At 49.8% G+C, this 24867-nt stretch overlaps 1 protein-coding gene across 2 annotated transcripts; it reads left to right on the forward strand.

Moving 5' to 3' along the window:
* Window positions 1-658: 658 nt before the first annotated feature.
* Window positions 659-24774, forward strand: kpnb1 (karyopherin (importin) beta 1; the record flags this gene model as incomplete). Of its 2 annotated transcripts, XM_084448972.1 has the most annotated exons (22): window positions 659-952; window positions 2139-2197; window positions 5464-5646; window positions 6324-6524; window positions 6771-6923; window positions 7269-7328; window positions 7453-7542; window positions 8678-8788; window positions 9181-9282; window positions 10944-11168; window positions 11721-11912; window positions 12219-12349; window positions 13735-13882; window positions 14437-14508; window positions 16188-16332; window positions 16657-16739; window positions 17699-17806; window positions 19365-19508; window positions 19981-20086; window positions 21109-21223; window positions 21692-21853; window positions 22781-24774. In XM_084448972.1, coding segments are annotated over exons 1-22 (2631 nt in total). In that variant the 5' UTR covers window positions 659-912. The 2 variants fall into 2 exon arrangements, with proteins under 2 accessions (XP_084305098.1, XP_084305097.1); XM_084448971.1 differs by lacking the exon at window positions 22781-24774 and having other exon boundaries at window positions 21692-21857.
* Window positions 24775-24867: the final 93 nt, after the last annotated feature.

Genomic DNA, 24867 nt, shown 5'->3' on the forward strand with positions numbered 1-24867 from the left:
GGATCGCAAGGTCCCCGGTTCGATCCCAGCTCCAAGACACTGAACCCCAAAATTGCTCACGTGCGGCGCAAGTAGGTGTCGCCTCACAGCAAGAAGGTCTCCGGTCCAGACCTGGACATGATGATGACCTGGATATGAAATTATGAGATTTCCATCCAATGTGCAGGCTATATGCCTATGACATTTATATACCTAACCGGACAGTTTCTTCAGAGGGTAGATACACAAGCAAAAGATGACCATCAGAGGGAAACCTTATACTTAACCTAACTAAAAAAAATATTGGCTTAAAGCTGCGCTTAAAAGTTAGTTATCAAGCATCTAGGAGATCTAAATGTTATTCTAGGCATACTGACATCAGGCTACAGCTTTTTGACACCGTCTTTGGATGTAGCCTTCAATTGAAAAGTAGCACACACTGGATGAGCAGGGTAAAAAAGTTTGAAAAACGTGAAGATGACAACCCATAGTTGTGTGTGTTTTCAGATTAACGATCTTTAGGTAGTGAAACTAGTCTAATTCAGCTACATTATGATCAATCAATTTGAAGGTGTGCGCAGTTCGGCCGCGCGGCAGAGAGGGGAGGAGGTTTTCGCCATAGCAGCGGCGCGTGATATCCTTCCGCGGGAGTCAAGTGCGGCCCTTTCCCTCCCGACAACACAGGATGAGAACAAGCAGCGTTGCTGCTAAAATACCTTATTTCACGTTGAGCTTTTGGAAAAATCGTGTGTATTAAGAGCAAAGTAATTACCTAGGGAGTGCCGGGGGTGTATGATTTTTTCACCGGCTTTCATTTACTTATCCGCGTTCCTGTAACATCGCTTGAACACTGAAGAAATATAATCCGGTTTGAGTTGTGCGCGGCAATCTAACTAGCTAGCGACTACTTCTCTGAAGAGTGGCTGGGCCAGAATGGAGCTGATAACAATTCTCGAAAAAACTGTCTCTCCAGGTGATTATGAAACAATACACACTGGTCTACAACATGCTGTGTTTGGAATAGTTGACAACAACAACTTGACATATTATATGTGTATGACACTACCGGTGAAAGTTAGCTAGCTCTGAAAAAGAAGGAGCGGGTTGAATGCCTTGCTAAGCTAGATGGCTAACGTTAGCAATGGGCCTTGTTCATTTGGCGGATGCGGCTGTGCCATGACTATGGCTGTGCTTGGCTGTTAGCTTGCTAGCTAGCTAGTGCAGCATGCTGATTTGATGGCTATACACGATAGCTTTGATACAGTTAAGTCTTGTCTAGCTGTTAGCTAGCCAAAACAGCGTGATTGACAAGGGAGAGGGGTTGCCCAGTTGTCAAATACTTTCCATTGAAAACGTAGCGGACCACACCGTTTTAACATATATATTGACAGCGTCTCTGATGATTGCTGACTTTACTGACCTATCATTGAGCTAGCTAAGCTAGCTAACTTTAGCTGTTCTGCCTGCCATTCATGTGCAAATGAGTCGGCCCTACCCTGCACGCCAGCTAACTTTAACATTTGCTAGCCAGAACAGATGGATCGAAACCTAAATGAGCAGAGGCCTGATAATATTCTAGCTAGTTAGGTACGTATTTGGGTCATGCTATGGGAATTTGTCTTTTTCTTAAGGGGCTCCGGCTTCAGTAGCTAAATCGGCTAGTAGCTAGTGAGTTTTGTCTTTCGCATGTTGCCCATCTTTGCTTGCTAATGTTCTCTAGCTAAATGTGCTGTTGAAGCTAGCTTGCTGAGGCAAATAGCACTAGTTACGGACATGTAGCTAACGTTAGCTACCTAACTCGTTGAACTCTTTGCAAGCTACCAAACCACCCTTTTAAATTAGCTGGCCAACATTTGTTTGCAAGTTATTGACTTATCTTAACTTGGTAGAACAGCTGTATGTAACGGTAGCCAGTGCTTGATATGGCTAATTTTACTGTAGAAGATATTATGACAATTCAAGAGGGGTGGCTATCCTAGTTAGTTAGCTAAGCTAATCATCACGCTAAAGTATCATTTCAACTGGAAATGTGGACGCTTGCTTGCTAGCTACTCGGTAGTTAGCATAACTTTGCCGTTTCATGTCGGCGTACTGAGCTAGTTGGTTAGCCCGGTTAATCAGCTACATTTGAATAACATCCCCCCTTTCGTGCCCCTCAGATCGGAATGAACTGGAAGCGGCGCAGAAGTTTCTGGAGCAGGCGGCGATTGAAAATCTGGTTTGTATATATTATGGTTATTAGCTTCATTTACTAACCACACGACAGTAAAAGTGCTTATGCCGGTCACATTGAGCTATGGCGCCAGAAACCCTGGGATGAGGGCGCAGTGCTGCATACCCGGCGTTTCTAGCTAGGCTAGGCCCTCCTCCCTTCCTCCACCACCTGCACTTTATGGCTGCCTGGCAGCGTCACACACGCTGGAATGAATGGAGAGCCGACCAGGCGTAGCATTCCACGTTAGCCAGCTAGCCCGCTCGCTACACGGGCGGGCCCATGCGGTATTAGACATCGATCCTCATATACATACCTCTCGTCCTAACACACTTGCTTGCCATTTTCTTTTTCTATTTTTTATTGAGCTCCTTTCATCCCCGCGAGACGGTCACATTATCAAGCAACAAGAAACGAGCGCATGCGATGCTTGACAGATCAGACGGGGCGTATTCGCGGCACTGGGCAATAAATAGGGCACATGTTTTAATCCCCTATCCGATTCACTTTGATACCTAAGCGCGTATGTACCCTGTGGTTCATAGCGACATCCAGGAAGCTTTCCCGTCCCCCAGACAGATGGTCATGGCTAACAGTTTTGGAACAAAATTCGAAAGGGTGCAGCTAGCTGGTAGGGAAGGAGGAAGTAAGCAAGGCGTGATCAGAGCATCTGTCATTGACACACATTCATATCAGCCATGGTGGCTGTGCTCGTGTCAGAAAGGATTCCCAGGTAGCTCATAATAGCCACTCATCAATCTGCACTCCCTCTGAACACCATCTGTATTCTTCTGCTGTACTGGTCTTGATTTTGGGGTGACTTTATTCCTGATGATGTGTACACATTCCCCTGTCCTCTCAATGCTTATATCCAACTTTCCTGTTGTACAATTTGTGTAGAGTACAATTTGTGTAGAATGTATTATGTAGGCTGCATAAAAATAGTTTGGTCACCTGCTCGTTAACATGCCCTGCTAAGATTGGCCCTCAGCTAGAAGAAGGTTATGACGTGACAAAGGTTATAACCTGGGGGTGGAGGAGGAGAGGTAAGGGTTGGTGGTTTAACATTTGTAGGGAGACCTCATCCAAAACTCCCTGTTGTGAGATAACCATAGGCTCCTTGATTGCACTGAAGGGTTAACCTTTCAACCTGATGCTGAAGCAAACTCTGGATCCCTCCCTACAGCCAGCTTCTAGCTCTGTCCCACCTAGCTCATAGTCAGTCCACTGCCAAGACAGTTCTAGAATGTTTATATTTTCATAACGTCTCTGTGTTCTAAGAATCTTGACGATTCCTCATATCAAGTCTTTAGAACTGCAAACATTCTGTTCTAAAACTGCTTTTTTTTTTTTTTTTTTTTTTTTTTTAACAGCCAGTGCCTTTTTACATGCAGCCCTATGGGAAAAGGCAAAAGGCCTACGCCTTTTTAAACAGCGGCCCGTTTTAAAAAGTGCAGCTGCCATCGCCTTTTGAGTTGAATTTTGTTTAACTTTTCCAAAAAGCACTGTGTGATGCCAAGCGCCTTTCTGACAGCTGACGAATCAGGATGAAGAGAATTGGTACGCGTGTACCGTCCCTAGTAACCAACTTAGTTACCAGTGTCCCCAAAAGACTTAAAGATGGATAAAGTAACCTACCGGTTGAGCCACTTGTGATTGCCGTTTAAGAGTACATGGAGTTATATGACATGAGTCACAAACGAGACATTTATGAGGTTGTGATATGCCCCGTACTGCTGTCGGCCCCAGATGATATGTACCTACAAACAGCGCCTTGGCTGGTGAGGTACACCCTCCTCCTCCCCCTCAAACGCGAAAGCCAATGCAAACCTACTAATTAATTAGCCATAGCCTAATTTTAGCTGATGGCTATTCATTTGTAGCAGGCTCGGCCCTGTATAATATTACTGATTTAGTTGACATTAAGGATGATTTTGATAATGATTGAGTCAACGTTGGCTCGAAAGTAGGCTAGCTATGTGTAGGCTTTGGATCAACCAATAGTGTGAGGCCCTTGCCACACTGGTCCGTAGTGTTTTGTCCCCATCAATCAATGATTTTGATATGATGATAATAAGTTTCAATTAATTTGCTACGGAAGTCATCCGTTGACGGACACCGTAGATGAAGCATCTGTATACATTCGATTTCCATCCAGTTTTCTGGAAAAAAATATGCAGTAGTCATCAGCTGAGAGCAACCAAGTCAGTTAGCAGTCAGTAATCTCACGCTTGCCTTCTACACATTTGGTACAAACTCAAAACAGGACAGCGAGCGCATTCTGTTCATTTCTACCCGACTAGCCTGTCCGGGGGCCTAATAATGCTTAACGTGTGTGCAGGGCTGAAAATTAACACCCGCCACCCGCCAATGGCGGGTAAAATTTCCATTTGGCGACTAAATTTCAGAGGCTATCCGCCACGCTGGCGGGTAAATGTTTGTACCAATAGAGTCATGTAAATAAATTATGCGTGCGATGTCGCTACATCCATGCCATAGACCGGCGTTCTGTTTGTTGTGTGTTGCACTTAAATAGCTCCCCTGCTGCACCAAATAAAGTTTTCAGTCACATGGCTGTTGCGGAGCCTCGCGCACTAGGAGAGACTGGTGACACAAGGCTACTCGCGCACAGAAAATTGTTCCCATTTACCTCAGAGTAGCGCGCGCTACTACAGTCGACACCTACAGTTGATTGTGTACCATCCTGTCTCTGGGCTTCCATAGCATATCAAGCCACTGTTTCTCAGAAGGGATGTCTTTGATCGCTTGTCATGTAGCTTATAAGCTCTGAAGACGGTACTGGTTCCTCCTTGACTGACTTCACTGGTCATCCAGCTCAGGTTTAACTTTACATGATGACAGGCTGTGAATATGTTACAGTATATGTATTTTGTTCATAAACACAAAGACCATGAGGTTAAGGCTTGGATCATTTATATCTCATATTTGTGTAGGGTTAGGTAGTTATGGATAATTCTACACAGTGGAAGTGAATGGAAATGAATAATTGAATTTCTATGAATTGCAATGTTTCTAGGCATCGAATTAAACTAATTTATTAGAAATTTTACTTTGGCCTCTTCCTTAAGCATGTATTCAACATAATACTATTATCTGAATGAAAAGTACTGAAACAGATGTATAATGTGACACAAATTTATTTTGGCCGGTAAAAAATATACTTGGCCGGTGGATTTTTTCATCTACCAGTCCCCTTGGCAGGTGAGCCAAAAAGTTAATTTTCAGCCCTGCGTGTGTGTGTGTTCTACTAGCCCACGTTCCTGGTGGAGCTGTCCAAGGTTCTAGCCAACCCCGGGAACACCCAGGTGGCTCGCGTGGCCGCGGGGCTGCAGGTCAAGAACTCCCTCACTTCCAAGGACCCCGACGTGAAGACCCAGTACCAGCAGAGATGGCTGGCCATCGACGCCAACGCACGCAGAGAGATCAAGAACTTTGTAAGGACAAGCAAACATATACACACACACACACACACACACACACCACCTCCGTCACGGTTCATCCACCTAGCGTCCTCGTTGTTTATTCCTAGGCACCTCTAGTTCACCCAATCAGGATGCTCTCATGATCGTTCTGGATGAGTAGGTTAGCTAGCTCATATACTACAACAATCCTCCCTCCTAAGCACTTATTGTATTGTATTGCACTGTACTTTAGATTGCTATTCTTGCACTTTGCCTTCAGCACTAGATTATGCTCTTAGTCACTTGTTTTAGAAAGAAGATGCACTTGTGAGTTCTGGCAAGTAGTAGTACATTGGCTTTTCCTACGTTAAATGCAATTATTGTTAGTCGCTTTGGATAAAAGCGTCTGCTAAATGACTGTAATGTAATGTAACCTGTCTGGTCTGTGATGAGAAAGCATGCACCACGCTGACGTTGTGATGGATAACACCGTACCACAGTATCTGAGACCGGCAGTCTTGACACACTTACGAAGCCCACTAATCAGGCAGCGGTCGGGAGTCCAATCTCACCCTGCAGCGACGGCGCGTTTCAGCCCGAGAGACACTTTTTAGCTCTAGTCTCACCAACTCTAGTCTCTCCAGCCCTGTCCAGGACGCCGGCGCGGGCTAACCTCTGACCTCTCTCGTGGTCTCTCGTCCCCCCTCCAGGTGCTGCAGACCCTGGGGACGGAGACGTACCGGCCCAGCTCGGCCTCCCAGTGCGTGGCGGGTATCGCCTGCGCCGAGATCCCGGTCAGCCAGTGGCCGGAGCTCATCCCCCAGCTGGTGGCCAACGTCACCGACCCCAGCAGCACCGAACACATGAAGGAGTCCACGCTGGAGGCCATAGGATACATCTGCCAGGACATAGTGAGTCGCACACACACACACACACTGTCTCTGCACCCACAGACAAGACCCACACCTCTTTACGCTTACACACGCTTACACACACACACACTTACACACAGTATCTTCATATACACACACACGCCCACACCATCTGTATGCATACACACACACACAAACACACCATCTTTTTGCATACACACACAGTCTCTTTACACACACACACACACAGGCCCTGACCTGGGCGTTCTTGCGTTCCCTCCCCAGGACCCCGAACAGCTGCAGGACAACGCCAACCAGATCCTGACCGCCATCATCCAGGGCATGCGGAAGGAGGAGCCGAGCAACAACGTCAAGCTGGCCGCCACCAACGCGCTACTCAACTCGCTGGAGTTCACCAAAGCCAACTTCGACAAAGAGGTGAGTCGGCCTCTTGCTCCTCCTCATCCTCCCCCACTCCCTCCTCGACGAAACGGCGGAATGAAACCGGATCGCTCAAATCAGGTTGTTGTCGTTTATGATGGATTGTTTGTAAACAGAAACGTTGATCATGAACATTCTGGATGAGTAGGTTAGCTAGCTCATATAACCTGTCTGGTCTGTGATGAGAAAGCATGCACCACGCTGACGTTGTGATGGATAACACCGTACCACAGTATCTGAGACCTGCAGCCTTGACGCACCTAAATAAAGCCCACTAATCAGGCAGCGGCTGGGAGTCCAATCTCATCCCACAGTGACATGACGACATGTTTTGCGTTTCAGACGGAGAGACACTTTATAATGCAGGTCGTCTGTGAAGCCACGCAGTGTCCAGACACCAGAGTGAGTACCAGGAAGCTCTTCAAGTGCCCACTCGTTCAAAAGTCCCGTCAGCTCCTGCCCGGTTGATAATGGAATGGCTCTGGTGTGTGTTTTTCGCTGAGCGAGTGTGTTGACTGTCCTGTAGGTGCGCGTGGCAGCCTTACAGAACCTGGTGAAGATCATGTCCCTCTATTACCAGTACATGGAGACCTACATGGGCCCAGCACTGTTCGCGGTAAGCAGAGCTTTAATTATTTTTTTAAAATTTTATTTTACCTTTATTTAACCAGGTAAGTCAATTGAGAACCAATTCTCTTTTACAATGACGACCTGGCCAAGAGGCAGAGGTTAAACAGGTCGGAGCACATCAAATCCTAAACAAATGAAAAGACATACACAAATGAACAATAAGAATCAGTACAAAAATAAACACACATACACAACATTACAGAAATAAATTAATGGCATTTAAGACTCAATGCAAACAGGCAGGGGGCTGTGGACCAGGGCAGATGATCTCACTAACAGGCAGGGGGCTGAGGACCAGGGCAGATGATCTCACTAACAGGCAGGGGGCTGAGGACCAGGGCAGATGATCTCACTAACAGGCAGGGGGCTGAGGACCAGGGGGGCAGATGATCTCACTAACAGGCAGGGGGCTGAGGACCAGGGCAGATGATCTCACTAACAGGCAGGGGGCTGAGGACCAGGGGGGCAGATGATCTCACTAACAGGCAGGGGGCTGAGGACCAGGGGGGCAGATGATCTCACTAACAGGCAGGGGGCTGAGGACCAGGGCAGATGATCTCACTAACGGGTGCAGTGATCAGAAATGAAGTCTGTAGGTGATTATTGAAGGAGGGTACTGAGATGAGATGGCTGACTAGACATGACCTGGGTCCAGCAAGCTGACGACGTGTGGAAGTTGCACCTTCGTATTCGGTAAACGGTGCTGGATGGAAGCTTAAACGTCATACAAGCCATCGATTCCATGACATTAGATAATGCGGTTTACTGGGACAAGGTGAGCAAGCCAGTCATATGGACGTTTCTGTCCAGGAAACGTGTCAGGTGTACGACAGGTCATTTTTTAAGAGTTACCAATCTTTAGCGAACTGTCGGGTCTGTGATGAGAAAGCATGCACCACGCTGAAGCACTGATGGATAAAACCTACCACAGTATCTGAGACCTGGCTTCACTCAACACCGGTTTCTGGGTTCAGGTTTCACCTTTTAATGAAATGAATATAAGCCCCGTCCTGACATGACCCTTCTCCTCCTCTCTTCTCCTCCTCCTCTCTTCTTCTCCTCCTCTCCTCTTCCTCCTCCTCCTCCTCTCCCACCTCCTCTATTCCTCCTCTGCTCCACAGATCACAATAGAAGCCATGAAAAGTGACATAGACGAGGTTGCCTTACAAGGGATAGAGTTCTGGTCCAACGTGTGTGACGAGGAGATGGACTTGGCCATCGAGGCCACTGAGGTGAGCTCTCCTCCTGGTCCGGTCAGCCCAGGAACCACACCAGCTCTGTCGGTCACCACAGAGGTACCGATCCGGTCTTTACACTCCAAACCATGTCCTTACCGGCCATATCTGTGAGGATATGGCTTGTCTCTGAGACCACACACACACACACACACACACACACACACAGGCAGACAATCTTCCATTGGTTTAAACACCGCCTCTCTGGTGGTGACTTTGGTGACTCCGCCTCTCTCAGGTGGGTGGATCGTAAGACTCTCAATCTCAGGGTCGTGGGTTCGAGCCCGGCGTTGAGCGTTAAGCGTTTAATTCCTCACGCAGTACATATAACAAATCTGCAACATTCATTCATTCATTTATTCATGCGTTTGTCTCTCCTCCAATTGCAGGCGTCGGAGCAGGGTCGCCCCCCGGAGCACACCAGTAAGTTCTACGCCAAAGGAGCCTTGCAGTATCTGGTACCCATCCTCACCCAGACCCTCACAAAGCAGGTACGCCCCACACCAGTCCGACTCACCCCACACCAGTCCGACTCACCCCACACCAGTCCGACTCACCCCACACCAGTCCGACTCACCCCCACGGAGGTTTTGGGGATAAGCCTCGTCATTGGTTTACTGCTGCCCAATTAGTGGCGACGGATCTGATTCCCGGCCCAATCAGATTCAATCCAGATCACGTGAAACAACAGCAACCTAGCAACTGCTCCGCCCAAGATGATTTTGATTGGTTTAAAGAAATAGTGTTTCTCCCCCCACCTATCTCCGAATGGTAATGAGTCCAGCCAGACCTTTGTCCAGCGCTGTGTGAACGCAGTGTGGAGAGAGGTCTGGGAGACTAACCCCACACCAACCAAGCTCAATGTCTTTACTGTGGCCAAAGGGGGGATGTGTAGCGCGGTCAGTGGGGAGGAAAACAAAGCCACGGGACCGAACCCAGACATGATGGCAGAACCTACCGACTCCTCCTCTCCTCGTACCTGGCCAACGCCACGGCTGAGCCTACAGTAGGGCAATCCAGGCCTACCTGGCCCGTCAAACACACAGCTAACTCTAGTCCCCGTGGGGCCAGCCCGGACAGGCCAAGTCCCAGGGAAACCATGCTAACATCCCCTGCTAGAGCAGAGCGCCATTAATCCTAATCCTCCTGGCGTTTACCTCTTTACCTCCCGTTTAGCGCTGCACGCCGACCAAACCAGACCCCAGATCTGCATGGGAGGAGCAAATACTGGGGCTGTTCGTCAAGTTAGAACGGAATACAGACTTTATTGTTCAGCCAAGGCAGAAATTATCTTTGTTTTCATTTGAATCATTAAAACAAAAACTTGTACACTTGGCCATACAATTCAGTAAGTTCACCTCAAAGACGGCGACGCAAACATCCTGATCAGCCGTGACTGGCTCTTTCGTAGGCTGTAGCTGGAAAGGAGCGCTGGATGACAGGTCTGTGATGAGAAAGCATGCACCACGCTGAAGCAGTGATGGATAAACCCTACCACAGTATCTGAGACCTGCTCACCAATGCTGGCTTTGTATACAACAGCCAAGACTGGTTTTTAAAGACTGAAATTTTGTTTTGAAACTGCCCCCTCAGTTCTAAAACTGTAGGTCTAACGGTTTGACAGGATGGTGGATCATCAGGACTCCCTACAGATGACATTCTTAAATAAAACAAAAAATGTGAAAACTGTCTGCCCAGTTGCTAGTCGCGGCCCTGGTAATCTACTTGTGCGCTGTATATATATTGAGTCATTAGGGCCAGTGTGTCAGAGCCCTCAGGGAGGCCTCTCATCAGGGAAGTGTGATGCAGTCGAGTACTGAACATCCTGGTGCTTCTTCTATCCATGCCATTTTTACACTTGTCTATGTTGCGTAATACATCTTCTCCCTACTGCTCTCTTTCTCCTCATCCCTCCATCACCTCCCTCACACACCCTCTTCTCTCTTCTCCCTCTTTCTTCACATGTCTCCCTCATCTCCCCCGCTCTCTTCCTCTCTCTCTCTCCCTTCCTCTCTCACCCTCTTCTCTCTTCTTCACCCTCTCTCTCTCTCTCTCTCTCTCTCTCTCCCTTCCTCTCTCTCACCCTCTTCTCTCTTCTTCACCCTCTCTCTCTTCCTCTCTCTCTCTCTCCCCCCCCCCCTCTGCCCTCCAGGACGAGAATGACGACGATGACGACTGGAACCCGTGCAAGGCGGCGGGGGTGTGTCTGATGCTGCTCGCCACCTGCTGTGAGGACGACGTGGTTCCTCACGTTCTGCCCTTCATCAAGGAGCACATCAAGCACCCCGACTGGCGCTACAGAGACGCCTCCGTCATGGCCTTCGGCTCCATCCTGGAGGGCCCCGAACTCAACCAGCTCAAACCACTAGTCATACAGGTAACTACCTACCAGCTCAAACCACTAGTTATACAGGTAACTACCTACCAGCTCAAACCACTAATTATACAGGTAACTACCTACCAGCTCAAACCACTAGTTATACAGGTAACTACCAGCTCAAATCACTAGTTATACAGGTAACTACCTACCAGCTCAAACCACTAGTCATACAGTAGCTCAAACCACTAATTATACAGGTAACTACCTACCAGCTCAAACCACTAGTTATACAGCTAACTACCTACCAGCTCAAACCTCTAGTTATACAGGTAACTACCAGCTCAAACCACTAATTATACAGGTAACTACCTACCAGCTCAAACCACTAGTTATACAGCTAACTACCAGCTCAAACCACTAGTTATACAGCTAACTACCTACCAGCTCAAACCACTAATTATACAGATAGTTATACAGGTAAATAATTAAGACCGCATGGACCTTCCTGACTCCTCAGCATGAAACCCCCTCCATTAGGCTCATCATAAGCTAGTCGTAAAAACCCCTCAGCTGCTAACAAGCTCCACTCCCTCCCCCCCTCCCTCCCAGGCAATGCCCACACTGATCGAGCTGATGAAGGACCCCAGCGTGGTGGTGAGGGACACCACGGCGTGGACGGTGGGCCGGATCTGTGAGCTCCTGCCGGAGGCGGCCATCAACGAGGTCTACCTGGCCCCCCTGCTGCAGTGCCTCATCGAGGGGCTTGGGGCCGAGCCGCGCGTCGCCTCCAACGTCTGCTGGGTGAGGCACACACACGCGCACGCACACACAAATACACACACGCAAGCACACACAACACACGCGCACACACACGCACGCAAGCGCACAGGCGGTGACTGATAACGCCCAACCACGGTGTGTGGGACCCGGCCTGCTGCTGCACGTTTTAATGAACCGGAACAGGAGGGCGCCCCCCTCAGACGACTGAAGAAGTGAAACGCGGACTCTGTAGTTTAGTAGATATTACTGTATCGCTGCTCTCCCGCTGACTCCTCTCTATCTCTCCCATCTCCCCCTTCTCCTCCCCCCCCCCCCCCCCCCCCCCAGGCCTTCTCCAGCCTAGCGGAGGCCGCGTACGAGGCCACGGATGCCGCCGAGGACCAGGAGGAGCCCGCCACCTACTGCCTCTCCTCCTCCTTCGAGATCATCGTCCAGAAACTTCTAGAAACCACAGACAGGTACGACCGGGGGACCGGTCGCCGCTCTGTGGGGAGAGGTGTCATGACCTCGTCATAACAAAAAGGGAGACGCACACCATGTATAATCAAAATAATCAAGAATTTTATATAAGTAAAGTATATATAACTGAAAAGTAAACAATAATCCAATGGGGTGTGAGAATCAGTGTATCAGTAGTGTAGGTGAGTGAATGCAGGGGGAAGTCTGGTGAGGAGATGGTGTATGGTGTAGGATAACCAAACAACCAGCCACAAGGCCAAACAAAAGAGAAACGGTGCTGGTAGAGAGGGAGGGGGAGGGGGAGAGAGACGGGGAGGACTGGACTGGAGAACCTTTAAAGCTGTACCCAGGACAACCAGGCAGCTGTCCCCAATTGTCCTGTTTGGGCTCCTGCCCCGCCCACTGGGCAGCCCACCTGCTGGGTTAGGAAACGGAGAACAAGGAGGGTGACCCAGACAGGGCCAGAGACAGAGAGAGACAGCAGGGTGACCCAGACAGAGAGAGACCGAGAGAGAGACAGGAGGGTGACCCAGACAGAGAGAGACTGAGAGAGAGACAGAAGGGTGACCCAGACAGGGCCAGAGACAGAGAGAGACAGGAGGGTGACCCAGACAGAGAGAGACAGGAGGGTGACCCAGACAGAGAGACAGAGAGAGACAGGAGGGTGACCCAGACAGAGAGACAGAGAGAGACAGGAGGGTGACCCAGACAGGGCCAGAGACAGAGAGAGACAGGAGGGTGACCCAGACAGAGAGACAGAGAGAGACAGGAGGGTGACCCAGACAGGGCCAGAGGGCCGTCCCAGAAGGCAGGCCAGCTGAAGCACTGAGGGATACCATCTCCATCCTCTCTGAAGGACTCTGACTTTAGGAGATGGAACACACTGTTGTGTTCAGTGCGTGTGTGTGCATGTGTGCGTGTTATGTTGTAGCAGGGGGCGGCTGTAGCTCAGTTGGTAGAGCGAGTCGTTCAATGATCAAAGGGTCAGTGGTTCGAATCCCAGCTCCGACTGTCCACATGTCGAAGTGTCCTTGAGCAAGATACCTAACCCCAAATTGCTCGCAATGAGCAGGTTAGCACCTTGCATGGCAGCTGCTGCCATCGGTGTGTGAATGTGTGTGTGAATGGGTGAATGACATGCCTTCATTGTAAAGAGCTTTGAGTGCTGCTAAGGTGGAAAAGCGCTATATAAGTGCAGTCCATTTACCATTTGTAAAATACAACATGCTGTTTGTCTTTATAATCTAGTTTTTGTATGTTATAAAGAAAGAAAAAACATTTGTATTGTTTTCAAAACAAAGAACCATTGTGAAAATCTGTGTCTATTGGTGCTTGTGTGTGTATTGGGGTGTGTGTATTGATGTGTGTGTGTGTGTGTGCGCAGGCCAGACGGGCACCAGAACAACCTCAGGAGTGCGGCGTACGAGGCCCTGATGGAGATCGTGAAGAACAGTGCCAAGGACTGCTACCCTGCAGTCCAGAAGACCACCCTGGTGATCATGGAGAGACTGCAGCAGGTCCTACAGATGGAGGTGAGCGGGGAGGGAGGGAGGAGAGAGGGAGAGCGGGAGGAGGGAGGGAGAGGGGGGGGGGAGAGAAGGAGGGGGAGGAGGGAGAGGGGGAGGAGGGAGGGAGAGAGAGAGGGGGAGAGAGAGGAGGAGAGAGACAGGGAGGGAGAGACGGGGAGGAGTAGAGAGGTTAGAAGACGCTTGTTTACATGTAGATGCTGGCGCAGGTCCTCTAGAACCACACCCTGTTTCCGTAGAGTTATTATATTGTGAACTCAGGAGTATTTATTTCCCCTCCTCTTGTCCGGAGCAGCTCTCTTACGCCATGTAGACGTGTGGGAACTCTGGTCTGTGATGAGAAACCATGCACCACTCTGAACATGTGATGATAACCCAACCATTCGATCTGAGACCTTTCTGAGACACACTAGTAACCACTACAGCCATCACCATCATCCAAGTATTCAACTTCCACCGAGGCACTGCCTTTTTGACGGGCGTTAGCTGAGCGAGCAAATTCCGGCGTTGAGTTCGTGTTTCCTGTCGGGTGATGTACTTCCTGTTCTGTTCTCTTCTAGTCGCACATTCAGAGCACCTCAGACAGAATCCAGTTCAACGACCTGCAGTCGCTACTGTGCGCCACGCTGCAGGTGAGACCGCCGACCTGCCTACGCACGCGCGCACACACGCACGCTCTCTCAATACCAGCGGGCCTGAATCAGATAGAGACTTGATAAAGATCCCAGTCAGGTCTGTGATGAGAAATCATGCACCACGCTGAAGCACTGATGGATAAACCTACCACAGTATCTGAGACCTGCGCTAAACACACCTACCCATCTCCCTCGTACGGATCACAACGCTAAACACACCTACCCATCTCCCTCGTACGGATCACAACGCTAAACACACCTACCCATCTCCCTCGTACGGATCACAACGCTAAACACACCTACCCATCTCCCTCGTACGGATCACAACACTAAACACACCTACCCATCTCCCTCGTACGGATCACAACACTAAACACACCTACCCATCTCCCTCGTACGGATCACAACGCTAAACACACCTACCCATCTCCCTCGTACGGATCACAACGCTAAACACACCTACCCATCTCCCTCGAACAGATCACAACGCTAAACACACCTACCCATCTCCCTCGTACGGATCACAACGCTAAACACACCTACCCATCTCCCTCGTACGGATCACAACGCTAAACACACCTACCCATCTCCCTCGTACGGATCACAACGCTAAACACACCTACCCATCTCCCTCGAACAGATCACAACGCTAAACACACCTACCCATCTCCCTCGAACAGATCACAACACTAAACACACCTACCCATCTCCCTCGTACGGATCACAACGCTAAACACACCTACCCATCTCCCTCGTACGGATCACAACGCTAAACACACCTACCCATCTCCCTCGAACAGATCACAACGCTAAACACACCTACCCATCTCCCTCGTACGGATCACAACGCTAAACACACCTACCCATCTCCCTCGTACGGATCACAACGCTAAACACACCTACCCATCTCCCTCGTACGGATCACAACGCTAAACACACCTACCCATCTCCCTCGAACAGATCACAACGCTAAACACACCTACCCATCTCCCTCGAACAGATCACAACGCTAAACACACCTACCCATCTCCCTCGAACAGATCACAACACTAAACACACCTACCCATCTCCCTCGAACAGATCACAACACTAAACACACCTACCCATCTCCCTCGTACGGATCACAACGCTAAACACACCTACCCATCTCCCTCGTACGGATCACAACGCTAAACACACCTACCCATCTCCCTCGAACAGATCACAACGCTAAACACACCTACCCATCTCCCTCGAACAGATCACAACGCTAAACACACCTACCCATCTCCCTCGAACAGATCACAACACTAAACACACCTACCCATCTCCCTCGTACGGATCACAACGCTAAACACACCTACCCATCTCCCTCGTACGGATCACAACACTAAACACACCTACCCATCTCCCTCGTACGGATCACAACGCTAAACACACCTACCCATCTCCCTCGTACGGATCACAACGCTAAACACACCTACCCATCTCCCTCGTACGGATCACAACGCTAAACACACCTACCCATCTCCCTTGTACGGATCACAAGAGCTGAAAGTCGGGCCCACCCGTCTGTGAGACTTGAGGTGTTCCTGTTGGGTCTCGTGTCAAACCAACGCTGTCCCTCACCCCTGTCCCCCCTCACCCCTGTCCCTCACCCCTGTACCCCTCACCCCGGTCCCCGCATCCCCCTCCAGAACGTTCTGAGGAAGGTGCAGCACCAGGACGCGCTGCAGATCTCAGACGTGGTGATGGCCTCTCTGCTGCGGATGTTCCAGAGCACCGCTGGCTCCGGGGGGGTCCAGGAGGACGCCCTCATGGCCGTCTCCACCCTGGTGGAAGGTGGGGCACGTTACCAACCAACTAACACACACACACACACACTCTCTCTCTCACCCACCGTGCCGTCTCCCTGGGGTTCATGTCACTCACTATAACCTGCGCAGTGGAGCCGACCTCCACACGGCTGTCTAGTGTTCTCCTCCTCAGTAATGTGTCTTAAGTGTTCTCCTCCTCAGTAATGTTCCTTTACGTGTTCTCCTCCTCAGTAATGTTCCTTTACGTGTTCTCCTCCTCAGTGATGTCTTTACGTGTTCTCCTCCTCAGTGATGTTCCTTTACGTGTTCTCCTCCTCAGTAATGTTCCTTTACGTGTTCTCCTCCTCAGTGCTGGGCAGTGACTTCCAGAAATACATGGATGCCTTCAAACCATTCCTGGGGATCGGCCTGAAGAACTACGCTGAGTATCAGGTGGGTTCCTCCACCTCCTGGACAGGACAGAGGATCCAGAGCTCCTAGACAGGACAGAGGATCCAGAGCTCCTAGACAGGACAGAGGATCCAGAGCTCCTAGACAGGACAGAGGATCCAGAGCTCATAGACAGGACAGAGGATCCACAGCTCATAGACAGGACAGAGGATCCAGAGCTCCTAGACAGGACAGAGGATCCAGAGCTCCTAGACAGGACAGAGGATCCAGAGCTCCTAGACAGGACAGAGGATCCAGAGCTCCTAGACAGGACAGAGGATCCAGAGCTCCTAGACAGGACAGAGGATCCAGAGCTCCTAGACAGGACAGAGGATCCAGAGCTCCTAGACAGGACAGAGGATCCAGAGCTCCTAGACTGGACAGAGGATCCAGAGCTCCTAGACTGGACAGAGGATCCAGAGCTCCTAGACTGGACAGAGGATCCAGAGCTCCTAGACTGGACAGAGGATCCAGAGCTCCTAGACAGGACAGAGGATCCAGAGCTCCTAGACAGGACAGAGGATCCAGAGCTCCTAGACAGGACAGAGGATCCAGAGCTCCTAGACAGGACAGAGGATCCAGAGCTCCTAGACAGGACAGAGGATCCAGAGCTCCTAGACAGGACAGAGGATCCAGAGCTCCTAGACAGGACAGAGGATCCAGAGCTCCTAGACAGGACAGAGGGTCCAGAGCACCTAGACAGGATAGAGGATCCAGAACTAGCTTCAACCTGCAGCGCTGGATCTCTGGCCATGGCCATGACACTCTCTATCCATCTCTCCATCTCTATCTATCTCTGTTTCTCTATCTGCCTGTTTGTCTGTATGTCTGTCTGTCTACAGTATCTATCCATCTTATCTATCTTCTCTTTCTCTCTCTCTCTCTCTCTCTCTCTCTCTCTCTCTCTCTCTCCCTCTCTCACACTCACCCTGACTCCCCCTGGCCGTGTCCCCGCCCCCCAGGTGTGTCTGGCTGCCGTGGGGCTGGTGTGTGACCTCTGTCGAGCCCTCATGTCCAACATCCTGCCTTACTGTGACGAGATCATGCAGCTGCTGCTGGAGAACCTTGGTGTGAGTACCTGGTTATAACACCCTGACCTGGCTATAACACCCTGACCTGGTTATAACACCCTGACCTGGTTATAACACCCTGACCTGGTTATAACACCCTGACCTGGTTATAACACCCTGACCTGGTTATAACACCCTGACCTGGTTATAACACCCTGACCTGGTTATAACACCCTGACCTGGTTATAACACCCTGACCTGGTTATTACACCCTGACCTGGTTATTACACCCTGACCTGGTTATTACACCCTGACCTGGTTATTACACCCTGACCTGGTTATAACACCCTGACCTGGTTATAACACCCTGACCTGGTTATAACACCCTGACCTGGTTATAACACCCTGACCTGGTTATAACACCCTGACCTGGTTATAACACCCTGACCTGGTTATAACACCCTGACCTGGTTATAACACCCTGACCTGGTTATAACACCCTGACCTGGTTATAACACCCTGACCTGGTTATTACAGCCTGACCTGGTTATTACACCCTGACCTGGTTATAACACCCTGGGGGCGAGTATCAGTTACCCAGACCTGGTTATAACACCCTGGGGGTGAGTATCAGTTACCCAGACCTGGTTATAACACCCTGGGGGTGAGTATCAGTTACCCAGACCTGGTTATAACACCCTGGGGGTGAGTGACCCAGACCTTGTTATAACACCCAGACCTTTAGTACCTCAGCGTACCCAGACCTGTTAACGCTTCTTATAGATGAGCTTTCACTCAGGATTGATAATATCACCACTGGACTCCTATTTCCCCAGCTGAACAACTTCATTTTTATAAGAGACATTTCAAGGACACAAGGGGGTGTTAACTTGTCATTATGCACCAGATATGGGTACCGCTTACGATGAAATGCTTAGGAGGGCATGGCTTGACCAGGCTTGACCACGTAACCCAGCAGTGAAGGACTAGATGGACGACTAGATGGATGACTAGACGTCGGTCTGTAGAAAGGTCCATACTGCTGGACTAGTTAGTCCGACGCCTGATCCTCCCGCTGTTGGAAGATGGGCAGTGTGGATTTTAGAGCGTCGCAGAGTAAAGCAGGGTCCGTTTCACCCGGTGGAGGCGGGGTCGACCCTCGACCCTCTTAACCAACACCGGATTGTGCCGGACCCCACACGCAAACACACCTTATCGGCAGACGACTTTTAAACGTTTTGCTCATGACTAAGGAAAACATGTAAGCATTTCATTGTACATGGTAACTGTGTGTCTTACCTATGATGATTAAACCACCTTGAGATTTATGAAACAGAAGACAGTTGTCATTTAAAGTACTGATTTTGTTCGTTTCATCCAAGGATATGCAGAGCTTCGAAGATACTACACTAGTCACTCATTATCCAAAGTGACTTACAGTTATTGCATTTAACGGAGGAAGTGTGCTACTACTCACCAGAACTTACCAGTGCCTCAATCTCCTTTCTAAACAACTAACTAAGAGCCGAATCTAGTGGTAAAGACAGTGCAAGAGTAGTAAAGGGTTTGGGCTTTAATCACTGACTAATTGTGTGTGTGGTGTGTGTTTGTCTTGCAGAATGAGAATGTGCACAGGTCGGTGAAGCCCCAGATCTTGTCAGCGTTCGGCGACATCGCTCTGGCCATCGGAGGAGAGTTCAAGAAGTACCTGGAGATCGTCCTCGACACGCTGCAACAGGCCTCCCAGGCCCAGGTGGACAAGGTAACACACACACACTCTCTCCCACACTCTCTCTCTCTTTCTCCCTCTCTCTCTCTCTCTCTCTCTCTCCCCCTCCCTCTCTCTCTCCTCTCTCTCTCCTCTCTCTCTCCTCTCTCTCTCCTCTCTCTCTCTCTCTCTCTCTCGGAAGTTGAACCTGACGCCTGTTCCTCCCGCTGCTTTGAGTCAGGCAGTGTGGATTTTAGAGCGTCACAGAGTAAAGCCGGGTCTTTTTCACCCGGGGTGACGTGAGGTAGCAGGGCTGCCCGTCGTCACCCTGGACTTTGCGGGACCCTACAGACCACCCCTCCCAATTAAACTGGACCGTTAAACCTCTATGAACTTGTCTCGGATTCATCTAGTCACATCTAGCCGTGCGCGTGTGTGTGAGCGTGTGTGTGAGCGTGCGTGTGTGTGCGTGTGTGAGTGTGCGTGCGTGTGTGCGCGTGATGATGATGACTGTTCTCTGTTCCAGACGGACTACGACATGGTGGACTACCTGAACGAGCTGAGGGAGGGGTGTCTGGAGGCCTACACCGGGATCATCCAGGGCCTGAAGGGAGACCAGGAGAACGTCCACCGTGAGTAGCCAGTGGCCCCGACCCCCTGACCCCAACAACACCACATTATGCTCTCATATCTCCTAGGAATGATTGGTGATTTTGATCTCTCTCTCTCTCATTGGCCACCTTAAAAGGTCCACCTTAAAAACATAATATTCAGCACATCACTATGATAGTTAATACAACACAATCATTAACACAAACATCACATTTATATTTCATATACATACCTGCATATGCACACAATCTACAAAATGTACCTGTAGCCCAAGGGTCGTAGGATCCGGTGACGGTGACATTTTCATGCACCTTCTGCTTCTGGTCCCGCTGGCAGTCATGTAACTGGTAACCGTTCGCCAGCCTAGTTTGTTTGTTTAGTTTGTTTTGCGGACGGCGTTTCTGAGGGTAAACAGCCGACCGGTCTATGACGGCGTCTGCATCTATGAAATGTCTTGTTTTTTGTTGTTTTTGTCTGTTTTGCTGACTTTCCTGTTGGATGTTGAACCTGACGCCTGTTCCTCCCGCTGCTTTGAGTCGGGCAGTGTGGATTTTAGAGCGTCACAGAGTAAAGCCGGGTCTTTTTCACCCGGGGTGACGTGAGGTAGCAGGGCTACCCGTCGTCACCCTGGACTTTGCGGGACCCTACACTTTTTTTTATGTACCCCACGTTTGAGATGTGCTGTGTGGTCATAAAACGAATCGAAAGTTAAGTGACGTTATCTTTGCTGTTCTTCCCCTCCCTTTGTCCCTCCCTCCCTCTCTCTTTCTCTCTCTCCCTCCCTTCATCTATCTCCCTGCCTCCCTCTCCCTTCCTTCCTCCCTCCCTCTCTCTCCCTGCCTTCCTCTCTCTCCCTCCCTCTCTCTCTCTCTCTCTCTCCCTCCCTCCCTCCCTCCCTCCCTCCCTCCCTCCCTCCCTCCCTCCCTCCCTCCCTCCATCTCTCTCTCCCTGCCTTCCTCCCTCCCTCTCTCTCTCTCCCTCCCTGCCTCCCTCTCCCTCTCTCCCTCCCTCTCTCCCTCTCTCTCCCTCCCTCCCTCCCTAGCTGACGTGATGCTGGTCCAGCCCAGGGTGGAGTTCATCCTGTCTTTCATCCACCACATAGCTGAGGACGAGGACCACTCTGACGGTGTGGTGGCCAACGCCACCGGACTCATCGGGTAAGAAGCACCGTGGTCTGCGGATGTCTGTACAGCCTAGATGGTCCTTGTGGTTAGTGTCCGCCCTGAGATTGGGAAGTTGGGGGTTCGAGGTTTCGTAGGCTGTAGCTGGAAAGGAGCGCTGGATTACAGGTCTGTGATGAGAAAGCATGCACCACGCTGAAGCAGTGATTGATAAACCCTACCACAGTATCTGAGACCTGCTCACCAATGCTGGCTTTGTATACAACAGCCAAGACTGGTTTTTAAAGACTGTTTTGAAACTGCCCCCTCAGTTCTAAAACTGTAGGTCTAACGGTTTGACAGGATAGTGGATCGTCAGGACTCCCTACAGATGACATTCTTAAATAAAACAAAAAATGTGAAAAACCAAGTGTGTGTGTGTTACCTTGTCGACCTGGGCCTGGGAAGCCTGTTACAGCCTAGCTGGGTGGGTGGATTGATGGTGCTCCTCCTCCTCTTCCTCAGTGACCTGTGCACGGCGTTCGGGAAGGACGTGATGAAGCTGGTGGAGGTGCGTCCCCTCATCAACGACCTGCTGACAGAGGGTCGGAGGTCCAAGACCAGCAAGACCAAGACCCTGGCCACCTGGGCCACCAAGGAGCTACGCAAACTCAAGAGCCAGGCTTGGTGAGGGCCCATACACACACACACACGTCTGAACACAGGGCTACTACAGGATCTACACTACCCGAGTTACAGGTTCTTCACTCTACCAGAGATACAGGTTCTACTGTACCAGAAATACAGGTTCTACGCTCTACCAGTTATAAAAGGAGCGCTGGATGACAGGTCTGTGATGAGAAAGCATGCACCACGCTGAAGCAGTGATGGATAAACCCTACCACAGTATCTGAGACCTGCTCACCAATGCTGGCTTTGTATACAACAGCCAAGACTGGTTTTTAAAGACTGAAATTTTGTTTTGAAACTGCCCCCTCAGTTCTAAAACTGTAGGTCTAACGGTTTGACAGGATGGTGGATCTACCCGAGTTACAGGTTCTAGACTACCAGAGTTACAGGTAACAGAGCTTAGTGGAGTCCCTCCCTGTTTGTGTCCTAATAATGGATCTCTTTGTCGTCTCCGTCTAAGATGCACCGCAACCAGTAGCGTTTCTAGCTTATATGCCCCCCTCCCCGGCCCCAAGCCGACGCGGTGAGATGGAACACTTTCAGTTTCGTTTTGTATACTTGAGATGAACTGGCTTTCCGATTGTGAATGATAAACTGTCGGCAAGTTGTTGCTTCGCTGAGTTTTTTTCTGCTCCTCTTGCCCCCCCTCCCAGCCCCCACCACTGAACACTACCGCAGATAATTACATTATTAAGCAAAGCTCCCCTCTCTCTCCTCTCTTGTTCACTCTTTCCCTCTCTCTCTCTCTCCCTCTCTCTCTCCCTTTCACTCTTTCCCTCTCTCCCTCTCTCTCTCTCTCTCTCTCTCTCTCTCCCTTTCACTCTCTCTCCCTCTTTCCCTCTCTCTCTTTCTCTTTCCCTCTCTCACTCTCTCTTTCCCTCTCTCTCTCTCTCTCTCTCTTTCTCTCTCTCTCTCTCTTTGCAGATTTCACGCTGGTCGGGGATGAATCAATGAACAATGAGGAAAAAAAAGCCCCACTGGAATTTCTTCTGTCTTTTTCGCGTCCGGGTCAAAGCAGAAGTGAAGAGTGTGCTGGGATGAGTGAGTGTCTGAGCGAGTGAGAGAGAGTGATAGTGAGAGAGAGTGAGAGAGAGAGAGGGGACCGACGTCACACCACCTTCTGAATACAGCTCCAGCAGTCGCCGGTAGGCTAGCAGTGCCCACCCCCACCCAAAACCTCTGACCGTTCACAACCCCCCCCCCCCCCCACTACGAGCCCTGCCCTGCCCCCCCCCCCCCCCCCCCCACCTCCTCCTGGACACCTGTGGACTGTACCCGACTTGGACGAGGACTCCTCACACAACCGCCTGGACCGCTGTAGCCGGCTAGTTCTACGACAAGTTCTGAATGAAAACTAACCTTAGTCAACGACAGGAAAACAAACTGCCAAAATGTGGTCTTTTTTTTTTTTGCGGGAAAAAACACAAAATGAGACACGAAAGGACTTGGACTATTTTTGCTTTTTGACAGCTCTGTGGAAGACTTTATTGCGGTCAGGGGGGGGGTTCTTAAAAGCACTATACGGTTGCGGACTTCAGAGACCGGAGATTGATTTTTCGGTTGATTTTACGCATACGTGAACCCAAATCCGAATAAATAAACGAATGCAGCGTTTGGCCACTGAAGCGCGCCCAAGGATCACTGCTGGGATTACAGGAAGTGGAATCGGAGAGGGGTGGGAGGCGCCCCCCCCCCACCTCTCTAGCCTCTCTAAGCCCTACCCTCCCCCCTCCCCCCCAGCCTCCCCCTGCCCCCCCCACCCTCCCCGTTCTGCAGGGGCGTGGCTGGCCAGCATGGGAGTGTGTCTGTGTGTGTGAGGGGGGGGGGTGGTCTGCTCCATCTACACCCCCTCCCACCCAAGTCATTAAAAATAAATATGTAATGATAATAATAGGATCTGGAGGTAAATTGATGTTTGTGCTGCCCCCTCTTGGAGAGGTGAGAGGTCAGCTGGGGTCCGGGTTGTTTGTGACTTATCAGCAGCAGCACTTGAGAGAATTGGCACGCCGTGTTCTTCCTTCGTCTCCTGCTAGAGAATCACTGACAAGATGTTCACCTCTTATTTTGTTTTTCTCTTTTCTTTTGTTTTAAAGGCATCAGTTTCTTGTCTTCAGTGTGGGCTTCTTAGATTAAACTGACCCCCTCTTGCTAGCCCTGTGAAAAACAAGAATCGGTGAAGAGTTAACGCAAGGGGAACGATCAAAAGCACTAAATTTAACATGTAACACTTTGAAAATCTCCTTCATTTTAAAATGAGTAAGGAGTGTTAAAGAGTGCCAAATTTACATTGAGACTGCGCAACGAGTAGGCCCTACCTTTGGACAGACGCAATGAAATGAAGCAGACTCGCTAATGCCTGGAGGAAATGCTGTTGGCTATGAAAGGCTGTAATTGATCTAGTGAATTGGCCTTGTGCTGGTTTCAGTTCCCATGTGTTATAATTCTCTCTGTTAGTTGGGAAAGGGTCCTTCACCATGCTTGTTAAAAATTGAGAATTGAAGACGTTTGTATAAGGTTATATTTTTCCATTGCTATGAAAAAAAAATAACAATAAAATGATACCAAACATTCCCCAAGCAGTTCTGGTACTTTGGTCTGGTGTTTTACCCGCGTCGCGAGGCCTCATCCCTGCACTGTAACCCTCAGTTTCCATAGCAACAAGGAAAAGTCCACGTGGACCTGCCTCTTGGCTTGATCAGGCTCCATTACATTTGAATTTCCTCCTGTGTAATAGTTTGGGTTATTGTCCTGGATAAGAGCTTTTTGTCCTTCGCATAATGCTTTTACTTCAGGTATCTTAATGTACTGGTTTATAAACCAACTTATTCCCCTGAAAGGTTGAATCGGTCGAAGTACAGTTGTCTTCCGTTCGTGGGGGGTCGATATGACATCATTTCATATTAATTTGGACATTGTTTTTTTCCAGTGACTTTGGTGGCCATATTCCACCGCTATATATTTTTCAATGTTTTGAATTAAGCGTTGCAACTCATAGGTTTGTGAGCCAATCT

The sequence above is a fragment of the Borostomias antarcticus genome (assembly GCF_949987555.1).
Source record: "Borostomias antarcticus genome assembly, chromosome: 14".
Taxonomy (NCBI): Eukaryota; Metazoa; Chordata; class Actinopteri; order Stomiiformes; family Stomiidae; genus Borostomias; species Borostomias antarcticus.